At 55.2% G+C, this 16,610-nt stretch overlaps 1 protein-coding gene across 1 annotated transcript in view; it reads right to left on the reverse strand.

Moving 5' to 3' along the window:
* Positions 1–16,610, reverse strand: part of LOC119098430 (high affinity cationic amino acid transporter 1) — a 47,153-nt gene that overhangs the window by 11,215 nt on the left and 19,328 nt on the right. Inside the window, exons 4-8 of the mRNA XM_037221347.1 lie at positions 7,845–7,949; positions 4,988–5,152; positions 3,745–3,869; positions 2,740–2,837; positions 139–278 (exon numbers count right to left, since the gene is read on the reverse strand). Coding sequence (XP_037077242.1) covers positions 139–278; positions 2,740–2,837; positions 3,745–3,869; positions 4,988–5,152; positions 7,845–7,949 — 633 coding nt within the window. The remainder of the gene's footprint in view (positions 1–138; positions 279–2,739; positions 2,838–3,744; positions 3,870–4,987; positions 5,153–7,844; positions 7,950–16,610) is intronic.

The following is a 16,610-nucleotide window of genomic DNA, read 5'->3' on the forward strand; positions in this document are numbered from 1 at the left end:
AGCATCGCCGTGTCGACGTCGGATCTTCAATCCCATTGTGTGACTCGTGCGCCCACACTTCCGGCGGAAGCACCGCTTCAGAGGAGCCCTGAGCGGACGAGGCGAGCGTGTCGGCGCCGCGTGACGGCGTCCGCTTACCGGCGAACAGTCCCGACAGCAGCGTGGACCAGAACGGCGTGTGGAAGCGCGGGTGGATGCTGCTCAGGCTACGGAAGATGAGGCCGTCGTTGGCCATGGCGTACAGAATGCGTGGCAGGGGAAAGAGCGCTCCCAGCAGACTGTCGGCAAACGTCACAGGGTCAGACGATACCAAATACAGGGTGAAATGACGCCGGGCACTGGGTCAGGTAGTACTGACGACGGGTTAGATGGTACTGACACTGGGTCAAACCATACCAGACAATGGGTCAGACGATACCCGACACTGGGTCAGATGAAACCGGACACCGGGTCAGATGGCACTGGACACTGGGTCAGATGACATCAGACACTGAATCAGATGATACCGGACACTGGGTGGGATAACGCCGGACACTGAACCAGATGACACCGGACACTGGGTCAGATAATACCGGACACTGGGTGGGATAACGCCATACACTGGGTCAGATGACACCGAACACTGGGTAAGATGACACTAGATACTCGGTCAGATGATACCGGACACTGGGTCAGATTACACCAGACACTGGGCCAAATGACACCGGACACTAGGGCAGATGATACCGGACACTGGGATGAATAACACCAGACATTGGGTTAGATAACACCGAACAATGAGTCAGATCACGCTGGACACTGGGTGGCGTAATGCCGGACACTGCGACAGATGACACAGGGTTATGGGTCAAATGACACCAGACACAGGGCGAATTCTGGCAGACACTGCGTCAGCTCTACCCACTACTCGGTCAGCGTTACCAACGTCAGACGCTGGGCTAGCGGACACTAAGCCCTTGCCAGACCCTGTCGGCCGGCAGTAAACACTGGTCAGCCAAACAGCCCGTGCCGGCTGCCGAGCCAGCCGTGTTGGGCGGCACCAGACACCACCGGCTCCAAACGCTAGCCTCTATAGTCCACAGTGTGACGGCCGCCGGCTCCGAACGCTAGCCTCTATAGTCCGTAGTGTGACGGCCGCCGGCTCCGAACGCTAGCCTCTATAGTCCGTAGTGTGATGGCCGCCGGCTCTGAACGCTAGCCTCCATAGTCCACAGTGTGACGGCCACCGGCTCCGAACGCTAGCCTCTATAGTCCACAGTGTGACGACCGCCGGCTCCGAACGCTAGTCTCTATAGTCCACAGTGTGACGACCGTCGGCTCCGAACGCTAGTCTCCATAGTCCACAATGTGACGGCCACCGGCTCCGAACGCTAGTCTCTATAGCCCACAGTGTGACGACCACCGGCTCCGAACGCTAGCCTCTATAGTCCACAGTGTGACGGCCGCCGGCTCCGAACGCTAGCCTCTATAGTCCACAGTGTGACGACCGCCGGCTCCGAACGCTAGTCTCTATAGTCCACAGTGTGACAACCGCCGGCTCCGAACGCTAGCCTCTATAGTCTACAATGTGACGGCCACCGGCTCCGAACGCTAGCCTCTACAGCCCACAGTGTGACGGCCGCCGGCTCCGAACGCTAGCCTCTATAGCCCACAGTGTGACGACCGCCGGCTCCGAACGCTAGTCTCTATAGTCCACAGTGTGACGACCGCCGGCTCCGAACGCTAGCCTCTATAGCCCACAGTGTGACGGCCGCCGGCTCCGAACGCTAGCCTCTATAGTCCACAATGTGACGACCACCGGCTCCGAACGCCAGCCTCTATAGTCCACAGTGTGACGACCGCCAGCTCCGAACGCTAGTCTCTATAGTCCACAATGTGACGGCCGCCGGCTCCGAACGCCAGCCTCTATAGTCCACAGTGTGACGACCGCCGGCTCCGAACGCTAGCCTCTATAGCCCACAGTGTGACGACCGCCAGCTCCGAACGCTAGTCTCTATAGTCCACAATGTGACGGCCGCCGGCTCCGAACGCCAGCCTCTATAGTCCACAGTGTGACGACCGCCGGCTCCGAACGCTAGCCTCTATAGCCCACAGTGTGACGGCCGCCGGCTCCGAACGCTAGCCTCTATAGTCTACAATGTAACGGCCACCGGCTCCGAACGCTAGCCTCTATAGCCCACAGTGTGACGGCCGCCGGCTCCGAACATTAGCCTCTATAGTCTACAATGTGATGACCGTCGGCTCCGAACGCTAGCCTCTATAGCCCACAGTGTGACGGCCGCCGGCTCCGAACGCTAGCCTCTATAGTCCACAGTGTGATGACCGCCGGCTCCAAACGCTAGCCTCTATAGTCTACAGTGTGACGGCCACCGGCTCCGAACGCTAGCCTCTATAGTCCACAGTGTGACGACCGCCGGCTCCGAACGTTAGCCTCTATAGTCCACAGTGTGACGACCGCCGGCTCCGAACGCTAGCCTCTATAGTCCACAGTGTGACGACCGCCGGCTCCGAACGCTAGCCTCTATAGTCTACAATGTGACGACCACCGGCTCCGAACGCTAGCCTCTATGGTCCACAGTGTGACGGCCGCCGGCTCCGAACGCTAGCCTCTATGGTCCACAGTGTGACGGCCGCCGGCTCCGAACGCCAGCCTCTATAGCCCACAGTGTGACGGCCGCCGGCTCCGAACGCTAGCCTCTATAGTCCACAGTGTGACGGCCGCCGGCGCGGCCCGCCCACCTGGAGGAGAGGCCGAAGAGGGCGCCGACGGTGACGATCCAGCGCGCCGTCTCCCAGTGCAGGTGGTCGAACACGTACGGCAGCGGAGCGTCGTCGTCCTGCCGGCCAACCGGGCGGTGAGAACGCGGCGGAGCGGGGGCAGGGCCCCGTCTAAGGGCTGGACCCCGCCGGCCATACGGGGGCGGGTGGTGAGATCGCGGCGGAGCGGGAGCAAAACCCTGTCTAAGGGCTGGACCCCACCGGTCACACAGGGGCGGGCGGTGAGACCGCGGCAGGGCGGGGCGGGGCAGGGCTCTGTCTAAGGGGTGGACCCCGCCAGTCACACGGGGTCGGGCGGTGAAACGGCGGCGGAGCGGGGGCAGGGCTCTGTCCAAGGACTGGACCCCGTCGGCCACACGGGGACGGGTGGTGAGAACGCGGCGGAGCGGGAACAGAACCCTGTCTAAGGGGACGGGGGATCGGGGACGAGGGGCTCCCACACGGGGCGCGGTACCGTTCCGGGTCCTGCGGCACTCAGCGCCTCACAGCGCCGCGGGCTGCTGTCACATTACGGAATCGGACGGACAACGATGGTATGGATGCCAAGGACTGTCGGTTTAAATGTTGTGCACAAGTGCATGTTGATTATTTACAAGATTGCTACCGTTAACGCAACTGACAATGTCGATTTCCTGCACCAAAATTACAAATTGGTTTCTGAAGCAGATTTTTGTTACGCTACCGTTATCTCCCGCGACTTACAAGTGTTGCTAAATCTGTTTTTACCTTTACCACTGCAGTCCAAATACATCGGCGCCTCCCAAATGTCCGTAAAAATGCGCATTATCAAGCATATTATAAGTGAGTGAGACCTAGCACGGCACCACGTTACCGTCTTCCGCAAAGCAGCATCACTGCCGTTTAACGTACTCGGTCCGGAGGCCGTCAGAACCCCTACCAACCCATAAATGGGAATGGGATGCTAGAAACCTCGCTGCCCGGCGCCCAGCCGCCGAGCGCCCTCACCTGCAGGTAGTAGGGCCACATCAGCGTCATCACGGCCGAGACGCCGAAGTAGCAGGCGAAGATGACGGCCAGGCCGATGACGATCGATAGCGGGATGGCGCGCTGCGGGTTCTTGGCCTCCTCGCCTGCGGACGGCGGCACACGCTGAAGAGAGCACGGCCCCGGCCGGTGCGGGGCGCGGGCCGCGCGGACACCGCTCGCTAGCGCACGGCTCGCCTGCCCAGGCCCGCCGATGCCAACAGACGCTGGCCAGCTGGCTCCAGAGGCTCGTCCGGACCCACAGCTGCTCCCCCGCGCCGGACACGCGCCTTCCACACGCCGCGTGGGACAGGTCCGAGGTAAAAACCGCAAGCGGCCGTCATAGGCGCCGACACGATGAAAAACTCAGCCGCTCTGCAAAGCACGGACTGCAAAGCGGCAATAAAGGCGTCCGCGAAGCGACCGCCAACCGACCGCAGCAGACCAGACGCGGCACGTGCGGATGATAGACAATTGCTCGATTGAGATTCTTGAGAATCCATTCACAATCAATTTACGACCCTCGTTAAGCGATTCAGACGTCCTTCAGCTAAAAATTTGGTAGTGTGGGAAAATGGTGATTGCCTATTCACATTTCGGTTCAATAATGAAGTTCTGATTGAAGTCATACCGCATCGTGTAAATTAACTCACTGATTCATCTCACTTTCAATGATTCGGTGATGATTTTGGTCTCTTTTAGAAGAGACAAATCGTCTATTCACAGCCAATATCAAACAACAGCGTTGAGTTTATGCGCGATTTTAGATTGCCAAAAATCCGCCCAGTTCAATGGTAGGATTATTTATTTCAGCGCCAATTTCTATTGATTAGGCTATATAAGATTTAGTATATGAATCAGGCAGATCTGCTCTTGCTGTGCCACGACTTGCTGAGTCATACCCAGAAGAGCTTATATGTTTAGTTAATGAATCATTATTCATAGCTCACTTAGACAAAAACAAACTCATACATCCGCCTAATTAGTTATCTGTAATGCCATCATTACTTACTTTACAAACAGACCACCCGGTGGCAACCACTCTTATTTCAGCACAAAGGAAATAAACAATATCAGCCCGTAAGGCTCCAGCTTACCAAGAGCCCTCCCCCCGCCAACCCTGGCCCAGAACCGCACGAAGAGCTGTCCTCTGAGCGTGGCCGACGACATGGCGACGCCGTTCGAGCACCTGGCCCGCACACCGGCGCGCCGGCGGCGACCGTACCGGTGGTGGCGACGGCGTCGAAGCCGACGAAGCCGTAGAAGCAGCGGGCGGCGCCGGCCATCACGCCGCTGAAGCCGAATGGGAAGAAGCCGCCGCTGCCCAGGTCCAGCTTCCCGCCTGGGTTGGGCACGGTGCTCGGGTCGATCTTCCAGTTGTCCACGTCACCTGGTGGCGGGGGAGGGGAAGGGGGTCGGTGAGAGGCGGCTGAGCCCGGTCTGAAGGGACGTCCCGATCGCTCCTGCAACTGAAGATGGCGTCAGGCCAGCCGCGGACGGCGGTGTCCCCAACCAACTGACGACGGCGTCAGGCCAGCCGCGGACGGCGGTGTCCCCAACCAACTGACGATGGCGTCAGGCCAGCCGCGGACGGCGGTGTCCCCAACCAACTGACGACGGCGTCAGGCCAGCCGCGGACGGCGGTGTCCCCAACCAACTGACAATGGCGTCAGGCCGGCCGCGGACGGCGGTGTCCCCAACCAACTGACGATGGCGTCAGGCCAGCCGCGGACAGCGGCGTCCTGGCGACGGCGTCCTCAGCCAACTGACGACGGCGTCAGGCCAGCCGCGGACGGCGGTGTCCCCAACCAACTGACGACGGCGTCAGGCCAGCCGCGGACAGCGGCATCCTCAGCCAACTGACGACGGCGTCCTCAGCCAACTGACGACGGCGTCAGGCCAGCCGCGGACGGCGGCGATCTCAGTGGACTTGATGTCCCTTGTCAGCGGTTGCTCGACAAAAGCAGACGACGACATAAATAAGAAAGGCCTTGAGCTCCTGTTTTTTTCTTGGGGGGGGGGGGGGGGCGATAAGGCCCGAGTTTGTATGCTGAGAGATATTGACCATCAGTACAGCAGGAGGTACTGGTCAACTGGGAGGTGCTAGTGTTGACCAGTAACTCCTGGCATCGTGAAGGTCGACAACTGACAAGGATAAGAAATCGGAACACATGAAGAAGAAGACGTCTTGCCATGTCCCAAAAGGTGGGCTAAAAGCCTCGTGGAAGAGCACGCACAATTAGCAGTTCAGCCACTCTAACATGGTGGCAGAACGAATCCGCTGACGCACGCATGCATGAGAAACAAAAACAAATGCCGTCCTACATGCATAAGTATTAGCTCAAATCACCCAAAGCGGAACGCGTCATTTCGCAGGTATTACGCATACGGACAGATATGTAATGCGTATGCTGAGCTGTACTCAGGCACCACCGCCCGATGAAGGATTGTTTCCGGGGATGATGACGCCTCGATGATTGGTTCGAGCCACTTCCAAGAAAGCAGTGTGACAGGTTGGAGGTACAAATGACCGTAACTGTCAATGCATCGTAAAATGGTTCAAAATCACGTCTGGGAAACTTATTGTGGATCCTAGGAGCAGCTGGCTACCAGGATAAACTGGAAACTCCATCTTACTATCAGGCTGAGACAAATCGCCTGGATTAATTGGTTCTGACAAGATGTCATCAAGCCAACGGAGCGTGCTGCACGCGAATGATGTATCAACCCTTGCCCGTCGGGGGTGCTTCCGGGACCCGCTTTAAGACTTCCGAAGAACATAGCTTTAAACGGTGTTGGGAACTGGTGGAAAGTTTGGCAAAATGGATTTTAATTATTTCTACCATGACAGTTTGTGATCTATGACCTCTTTCTCGCGGTCATGTCGGTGACATTTCATCAAGTTACCAACAGCGCTTATTTCTCCCACGGAGCGAGCTTTAACGTTGTTTTCTCGTTATATTTTGTAACTTTATGACTACAGCGCATTACAACCGTTCTGGCCGCTTTGCAATGTCAGGTCACGCAAGGCCAAGCTTCGTCACACCTTATCCTTAGTGACCACATTTGACCTTTTGAGGTTCATTTTATTTTGACACTAATGGCACACGCCCCACAGTTTTCGAAGACCTTTCTTACGCCGTTCTCCAAATTGAGGCGGCTTGTTTCATTTTGTATATAGCCGGACGGGTCAATGCTACAAGCCTCATCCCTCTGACCTGACATGACATATCACAGGCCATACCTGTCGACGGCCACCAGAAATCCTCTGATAGTCTTCTAACAGCTACTCAGCTCCAATTTCCGCAATGTTATAGCACGTAAGTCATGAGATAGCAGATGGGGTGTACGAAGTGCTAGCTTCATCCTTACAACGTAATTATACAAGTGAAATGCTACATTCACCATTGTTCAGTCATGTCTTTCTAACACTGTCTGACGAGGGCTTTTAAATGCCGTTTTCACTGTGGCTTTTGACCGCTTCGGCGGGTGAAACAACGCTGGTTGGGCAACGTTTAAGAATGCCCTCCAGCCATGCACTGAATGGAACCAGACAGTCTGAATAACAGCGAGTTGCTCCAGAAAGGGGAGGAGAGGAAAATGATATAAGACAGAGAGGTCCTCAGCTCCTGGTTTTTCGGCATTGTGAGCCAAAAGACCTTACGTTGAGTTCACGACGTTCAATAGACTAGGGGCACTTGTTAAAGACGTTGTAATGCTAAATGACGATCATATTGATTACCGAAAAGATAATCGTTGTCTAGCGTTACGTCATTTAACTCTGGCATATTGAACGTCGTTGGCTCAACGTAAGAATCTTCAACTCATAATGCCGAGTGAACAGCACGGATCTTCACAGGTATACTGCCGGGCTCTAAACGGGCAACGCAGTTGCAAAAGGAAGGTTACAGCATTAACGCGCTATAAGTACATGTATGTTTCTTGCTGTTCTGACATGTACGCTCAAAGACTGTCACACACTCCAAAACAGAGGCGAACATGTGGCAAACAACGACTTGAACGCCACTGCAGCCACAACATCCCATCCTTGGGTAAGGACATGACCCGAGGCGAAAACTCACTTTTGAAGATGCCACATATGATGACGTACACCACGACGACCAGATTGCAGACGGTGAAGACGTTGTTGAAACGAGTAGACTCCTTAACACCGATAGCGAGCAGTACTGTTGAGGAAGGGCATTGAGGTTAGTGTCCTTCTGTGTCACACTGCCAGAGGGCTCAGGCCTAATTCTCGAGGCACGACAATGGGGTGTGTCCCTCGGTTGTGCCACCCGAGTGGGGCTAAGTCGCACGGCCGCGTTGTCACGATGCCTGACAGCTTGTAGCCGATGCCTTCAATGCCCGACGGCTCATCCTGCGTCAAAGCTCCAGGAGCCATCCCGGTGTTCCCGACTGTGGCTTTTAAACAATTGGATTAATTTCATTTATTTCTGATTACACATTTCGGACGCCAAGTATTTAATGACTGCTTCGTTGAGGGTTCATGAAGCTGGTAAAAAATGATCGATATTTTTCTGGGTGGCAGTTAATGTGAAACAAACTGCATAACTCAAGGCAAAAACTTAATTCGCTTCAAGCACGCATTCACGAAATGCTTTGGGGAATATGTAAATCATATTCAGGTGATAGCGGCCCATCCAGGCAACAAAAGGCGATGTAAGTGCGCTAGTTTCATCATGAATCAACACGACTGCAGAGAAAATGGCTTGTCTCATCATCGCTGTGGGCCTAACGACTCAAAACTAGTCTTAAAAGAGTAAAACAGTGTGTGGTTCTGTGGCCAATGTGTGTAAATTTACGAAATAAAAACAAAGTTTACACCCAAATTTTGAATTTGTCTTTTGAAATCCTGCGTCACATGATCACCATTTTTGTCATTTGCATCATAACCTGATCAGTTCACAAAAAAGGAAACATGAGGACTAAAGAAAACCTAGGAAACCCATGAGGATTAAAGGAAAAGGAAAGGATTAAAGGATCGCGCTGAGATTTGTCCTACTAACACGACTCTTCACTCATGTTCGCGCAGTCATGCACTGAGGTTTCTCGCATGCCCAGCGCTTGTCGTCGCACCGCAAGAACCAGTTCCTCTCTACGTCATTGCACATCACCGCTTTACCGACGTCGCCAAGTCTCAGCAGTTTCTCTTGAGGTCGAAAACCACTTTCACGCTGGTTTTTAATTTACGCAAAAACCGATGTTAGATGTCAACGTGAAAAATCTGGCGGCGTCGCGGGGACGCAAGATTACAAGAAAACAGCACGCACCACTGCAATGCCTTTCTTCCGCGAGACCGCTGGCCTCCTCTGCGGCCCTTGAGAGCCGGGACGGCGAGCGGCTCCGCGTGCTGTGGTCATGTGGTTAGGACCAGCGCGTCGAGGAGGGGCCTCTCGCCGCCCACAGGGGCCCCACTAGTCTCCTGGCGGGCGGGTGATGTGTGCGTGCCGGCGGTAACCCTGTGCCGGTGAACACACGTGCCGGCGGTAAAACAGCGCCGGTGACACACGCGTGCCGGCGGTAACACAGTGCCGATAACACACGCGTGCCAGCGGTAGCACTGCGCCGGTAACACACACGTGCCGGTGGTAAAACAGCGCCGGTAACACACGCGTGCCGGCGGTAGCACTGCGCCGGTAACACACACGTGCCGGTGGTAAAACAGCGCCGGTAACACACACGTGCCGGTGGTAAACAGCGCCGGTAACACACGCGTGCCGGCGGTAACACAGCGCCGGTAACACACGCGTGCCGGCGGTAGCACTGCGCCGGTAACACACACGTGCCGGTGGTAAAACAGCGCCGGTAACACACACGTGCCGGTGGTAAAACAGCGCCGGTAACACACGCGTGTCGGCGGTAACACAGCGCCGGTAACACACGCGTGCTGGCGGTAGCACTGTGCCGGTAACACACACGTGCCGGCGGTAAAACAGCGCCGGTAACACACGCGTTCCGGCGGCAACAGTGCCGATAACGCACGCGTGCCGGCGGTAGCACTGTGCCGGTAACACACACGTGCCGGTGGTAAAACAGTGCCGACAACAAACGCGTGCCGGCGGTAACACTGTGCCGGTAACACATATCGCTGGCTGTGCCAATGTGCCGGTAGCATAGACTGGTTTGACACACGTACAGACGTCACACGCACACGCACATTTGGACGCGAGCCAAAATTGTGATCAGCAGGACGCTCCAATTCACCAGCGATGTGTGCGAAGTTGTTAACGAACGGTTCTCTCCATGTTCACTGCCACAACGTGTGTTAGGACTAATGAGCTTCCAAAAGTTTTAATGACTGTGGTTCTCTCTTTTTTAACTGCTACTCCCGTTCCTGAGCTGTTCACCTCTGTGATTCTTCGCTGTTCGCCAGCAGACTTCTCCAGCTGGGAAGTGTAAACTTGTCTATCCGTTACAGCAAAATATGAATACCGCCGTTGGGCTGAATTGGACATACATCAGCACACGTGCGATCTCATGCGGCTAATCCGTTGAAAGTAAGCCCCATAAATATAATACCCATTCGATTCATGACAGGGTACACGACGCACCTCTCGTCCGTTTTAGTTATCTACATGAGCCACAGCACTTTCTTCTTTACATGTTCAGCACTACTTGGGAATCACTCTCACCAAATGGCACGTAATCGGATTATAATGAAATGGTCACAGCCCCGGCTTGACGGAGATGCTCCCGTGATGTCCTGCTCTTGACATTACGTTAAAGGGAATGGGGGAATCAGAGTTGAAGGGTGGAAGGAAATCAGACTTGATGAAACAATCGCGCTTCTAACTGTTGGTACACTTTAGGTGGACAAGACTACTGTAGAAAACAAAAGTTTCTATTGAGAAAATTGCTCCTCAATATATCATTGTTTGACTGCATCATGGAACGCCTGCATGACGCCGAGAAGTTACCAAACTGGTCGTGCCAAACTGCCACCATAGTACTCACTTGTAGCCCATAACTCGCCACGAAATGGCAATGTTGATGGTGGAAAAGTTCGCTGAGCCAAATATCGTGATGTGCCCGTGTTTTGGCCCTCTTCGAAGTGCTGTTGCATATTAATCCGGGAGTTTAAGATGTTCACTTGTGCTCATATATTCAATTATGGTGCCGTTCATAAGTTGTTTGATTACGAGTCTTATTTTCGTAACAATTTTAAAAAATGTTGAACTTCTTAAATTAAGTAAAAACGTCATTTGGGATTGGGACCGGCACAGCTCCCTCAATGTTCACTTAGAGCCGACTGAGGTCCGCTATATTCGGAAATCGTGCTCACGGACGCCAGATTAGAACGACTCGAGAACAGTATTATTCTTGATATTGAACGCCGCATGGCCAACTGGGTGACAGGATTTGAATGGCGTTGCAATGACGTCGTACAGATCTGAATGACCTTGAAATAGTCTGCACGAAATAGTCTGCGCATCTTTGCGGGCGTGTAGCTCAGAAACTTGAGGGTTTGGGGTCTTACGAAAGGCAGGGCTGAGAACTGCACTGAGTGATTTTCAAAATGGCTATTTCAGTTCAAAGTCCCACTTAAATGTGGAACAGTCCCTTTAGCTGAAAGCGACACAGAGCGCTCCTCAAATACTTGCACCCATTTTGAGCATTGCTACGGCAGTAACATGATCCAACCGAGTCTCACCACCCTGCACACAGTCGTCACCGATGTGGCCCCTAACTCACATATCCTTCACATTTGTTTCTCCAGTATTTCACGGACAGTCTTGGCGACTGACCCCACTGAGCCTCATTAAGGTCAGAAAAGGACTCCGAGTTCCGCCTGAACTTAATTTAGAACTTGATCGACGCGACTCATTCCCTCACTACCTCCGTCCTTCAATCCTAACCAATCCCAACCGGCCGACAAGACCTGTGGAACTGTAACTTAATCCTCATAAAGCCATGGCCCCTGCCAAGCGTCGGCGCGGCCTGGTGCCGGTCGAGCAGCCGTCCGAGAACAAGTCAGCGCCAGCCTGGGGCGGCCAGGACAGGCCAGGCCAGGCCAGGTCAGGACAGCCGGCCGGCCGGCGCAGTCCACTTTCGCAGGCGGCGCCGCCGGCTCACCGTGTTTCAGGTCACGGGGGGGAGGGGGCGTCAAGTACGCAGAAGTGAAAGGCCGTAGTATGCGGTGAACACATTGGCTGCCCGTCGCCCAACCCATGCCGGTCTTCCTCGTTAAGCCGCGCACGGACAACCGCAGGATGAGGAACACGACGTGCCTGTCAGTGCAGTTATTTGCGATATGTCGAGAGAATGCCGCTGGCGGAGGGCGACGCCGGGACAATGGTGCCGATGAGTGCTTATGCCAATCTGCGGTCGGGACGGAGCCGTACCGCACGTAGCTGCGGCTCCAGCCGGAAGTCGGGGTCAGGTGGGGGGGGGGGGGGGGGGGGCTCTTTGCTGAGTTGCTGACCGGCCGGCAGCCCCGTCAAGGCGACACCGTGCCGCACCACCGACGCTGTGAGCCGGCCGGTTCACCGCGGCGCCACTAGACTCCGCGCGCTGTCCCCCAGGACCCTCCCCATATCCCCCCCCCCCATCCCCAGGCACGAGTGGCCAAGAGCACGGCCCCCTCAGCTTGGAGGCTTCTCCGGTGTCGTACTCCGTGAAGGGAGCAGACCAGAGAGCTGCGGCGTACCGCAGCACGGTGTGCTGAGACTCTGGGGTACATCGGGCTCGTACACAGCGCCTCACATCGCAAGATTGCACAGATACATCACGACCCCGCCCTGTAAGCCGATCCCTGAGTGGAGACGAAGGGTGGGAGGGATGGGTGGGGGGGGGGGGGGGAGAACAGCTGCGGGAGCGGCGATAACAGTCCGCTCTCAACACCCTTTCAACAGGGCGTCTTATCACGTCTGCGGCAGGCCGAGGTCACGGCCACCAGCGGCCGGCCGACAGCCGAACCCACCGTCCGACACGACAGCCGAACCCACCGTCCGACACGACAGCCGAACCCACCGTCCGACACGACAGCCGAACCCACCGTCCGACACGACAGCCGAACCCACCGTTCGACACGACAGCCGAACCCACCGTTCGACACGACGGCCGAACCCACCGTTCGACACGACAGCCGAACCCAGCGTTCGACACGACGGCCGAACCCAGCGTTCGACACGTGCCGACAACTGCGCGCACTGCCCACTGTAGGATCGACAGGTGCGACCACCACCTGCCGCAGGACCGACAGCGGTGCCCAGCGTCCACCACAAGGCCCAGTCAGATATCTATCGCGGGGCACACAGATTTGTCAGATGTTTTCCACAGGGACTGCAGACTGGTCAGATGTCCGCCATACGGCCAACAGCTAATGTCCGTTTGGCGTTTACAGAGCGATAAATAAGTGCGACAGGTATCTATGCTGAATAGAAGCAGCTGTGCCTGCTGCAGATGAACAGACGGACATAGCATTATACATGAGCGCCTGACAGACAAAATACGCGTGCCGGTATGTCCCTATACGTAGCACGGTGATAAGAAACGTGGCGGAGCAGTATTAGAGCGAATACTCAACAGATTTAAGACCTGATATCAATCCTTAATGAACACACCTAGAGTGGTAGGCTCTAGGGTGATCACGCGCTCGGGTGTGCGCGATCAAATACACATCGACACACACTTCTGCCAATACATCGACCGTTGTCTCCTGTGTTACGCAGTGCTGGTGGCATGTCGCTGCCAGGATCCGCTACCGCCATCCGAGCCTGGCCTCCACAAGCGTTGTACTATATTTTGCATATTTGGCGTGTGTTTCGCCTCCTGTGCTGATCAGAACGGGAGACCTGAGTTCGCTCACATTGCGATGTCGCAAAAACGCACCTGATCGTAAAGCTTGTCTGCAAACGCCTGGCATTCACACGGGGCAGCGTTCAAGGAACCGCGTTTCGATTTCCTACAAACTGCACGCAGCTGTGATCACTGGCCGTAAACAAACCATCTTCTACAGCACGTGACGGCCAGGCTGGCGCGAGCGTGCAATGCCTGAGCATACAGGTGCACCAGGCTTCGAGTCCATAAGTCGTGGCCATGAACACAGCTTGAAACGTCGAGCCCTATCAATACAGCCACTGTGTCCTTGATAACGTCGTTTAACCAGTATCTCCTGGTACAAAGGCCGACTTCTGCCAGAGCAAGATCTCCCGGCTCAAAATATCGTGACCAGCGCAACACCGAAACACCGAACACAAGCCTTTTACACCAGGCGACTCGCATTTGTATGCTTTTGGTTGCGGCTTGGTGCACGTGGTTGACACGCCGCACGGAGATTTTCACCGCGATACCGGTTATTTTAGCGAGAGCTCAATTCACTCTTCAGTGACGAAAGTGCTGTGTTCCGAAGCGATTATACGCTCTGGGTCCGGTTTGCGACGTCTGGTTAATTGCTGCCAGGGATAGCCACCTGATGTCAAATGGGCGGCCACGCGGGCGAAAGCCACGGCGCCTTGTCCGCAGCCACTCAACGCCTGGAGCGAGTAATAAATACAACTGAAAAAGCCAGTATCGAGAAAGCTTGCAGTCACGAGTCGGCGACACGCAGCCACGTATCGCAGAGATATCTTACGATAAGAACTCCAACGTTTGTGTTGACTAGGCTTTACGAATGGGCCACGATGGAGAAAAATGTCTCTCGGAAGTCCCGTTCGCGGAAGGCGTACGAGGCGCCTCGTAGAAGGCGAACCCTTCAGCCTTCTACGAGGCGAAGAAGGCGAAGGGTTCCGAGACTTCGGCTAGAACAAGCGCAAGGCGCACCGGGCTTTAATATAGCCAACATTCGTCCAGAGCAGTCGCGCTGCACCACGCTACGCCACTTCCAGACGATCCCTGAAAGTCTCCAATCCTCCAGCATGGCAAGCGTCACCTGCTACTAATGCTGGATTCCTGCCGCGGCGTTAAAGCAGACGCCCTCCGGCTGGCACCTGGCCTTGGGAGAGACGTAATGGTCACGACGAGCCGATCCGGAGACTAACGCTGGTGAGCTGGTGAGCTGGTGAGACTAACGCTGGTGAGAAGCGACGATGGCGGACGGCCTAAACACTCACACGTTTTCCACCCACTTTGAGTGGGCGCGTCACCATGTTGGAGCAACCGATAGTTGCCGTTGCGCCGCATTCCAAGTCCTTTGTGCCGAATATCCTCCTGAAGACGCCCCAGAACAGTGCTGTGGGACTCGGCATTGGCAGTCTGAGCCTAGGGACGAATTCGCGGTGCAGGACTCCGCGAACCTCGACAAAAAACGACGAGCATGCTCCTGATCGCGCTAACGGCGATTTCAAAATTCGAAATTCGTGATATCCGTGAAAACCACTTGCAAATCGTGGACGGGTCGCCCTATCAGTTGCCTATCGGGAAAAATGACGTACTTACCGGTATTGGCGATCACAGTGGCCCAAGTTCAGGGTTACGACTTAAAGGTACCGGAACACTCACGCACTCCCAGCTATGGCATCTAGAATGCGCGATGCCCAGGTGTGACTCCCAAATATAAGTGGCATCCAAGCACCCTTGACACAGCAGACGAGGTCAAGTCTTGCTAAATGACAGGAATATCACCGGATCTGTACTTCAATGGCATCCGCAGTGTAATCAACACCAATATCATGGGGTTAAAAATTATTTATAAAAGAAAGCAAAACCACAAAACGATGTAGGTTTTGCACCACCCTTCGTAACTATTCCGTAACATAGTAAAAAGCACGTGCGCATACTGGTGCCCTCCATAACGTCCATGGGCGAGGTGCACTGGACGAGATCTGGTGGCGGTTGCATTGGCCCCAACCATAGGCACACAGAGCAGGGCACGTGGGCAGTAAAACGTCACGAAGCACCCTACTGCAAGCAAAGTGCTGAGCTGTGAAATATGCGGGAGGTTGCAGACTGAGAACACAATCTTCCATAAAAAATGTCGGAGCTGTACGCCACGTCCGGTCGGCGCTCGCCCCTTGAACACCACACGTGACCATCCGCGCGGCCCGTCCATTGTCCGACCCGACCCGCAGCGCTTAGCCGCGGCCCTCAGCGGCGCGCAACAGACAGCCGGCCGGTGACGTCACCGGTCTGTGATCCGCGGCAAGCTCAGCACTGTTCAGTGTGACCCTGTCACACTAAGGTGACCTAGCGTTCAGGGTGACCCGTGTTCGGGATGACCTTGTCGAGCTGGGATGACAATGTTGCCGGTTTGTGAAGCTTACATAGTACCAATAGCAAACACGGCAACCACGATCCCGTCAACGACACCAAGGCGTTGTTTTCCGTTTCGCCGTAACGCCGTCTGGTCGCCGGCCACGCGTACCATTGGTTTGTAGCGGTCGGTAAGGACACAAACAGGTTTCGCCTTGTCAGCACCCGTGAGGCTCAACGTCATGCCAGCAGAACCGGCGGCGGATGATCGGTTTCAGTGAAGACGAGTTGGTGGTTAACGCGACGGTCGGGCCTGTCGGAACGGCTTACCCCGACTTGGGGATAACTGCGAGGTGAGAGTTGACGGCTCGAGGTTTGTCAAAATGCTTCCAACCTGGGCTTGGGACATTTTACGGCGCCGTTTGTCCGCACAACGTTAAGTCAGTCCAGCGTTTCGTGGACCGGCATGGGACAAGCAACGGCAACGTGCGTGCAGAAAGCAATCGGCCACGTGATGCCAAAGCCGTGCGGAATACAAGCATACGCCTTTAAGGACCCATACAAATGCGTCTTGTTTATGTACCGCATCGTGCGATCTCCACATTTTCTAGTCGCCACAGGCCTATCAAAGCAGGAGCAGAAGCAGATCGAAGTGGAGGCCTACAAAAGTGTCTTTCAAAGCGCAAGTATTTTGGGAA

Source organism: Pollicipes pollicipes, unplaced genomic scaffold (genome assembly GCF_011947565.3).
Source record: "Pollicipes pollicipes isolate AB1234 unplaced genomic scaffold, Ppol_2.1 Scaffold_4740;HRSCAF=5597_pilon_pilon_pilon, whole genome shotgun sequence".
Classification (NCBI taxonomy): domain Eukaryota; kingdom Metazoa; phylum Arthropoda; class Thecostraca; order Pollicipedomorpha; family Pollicipedidae; genus Pollicipes; species Pollicipes pollicipes.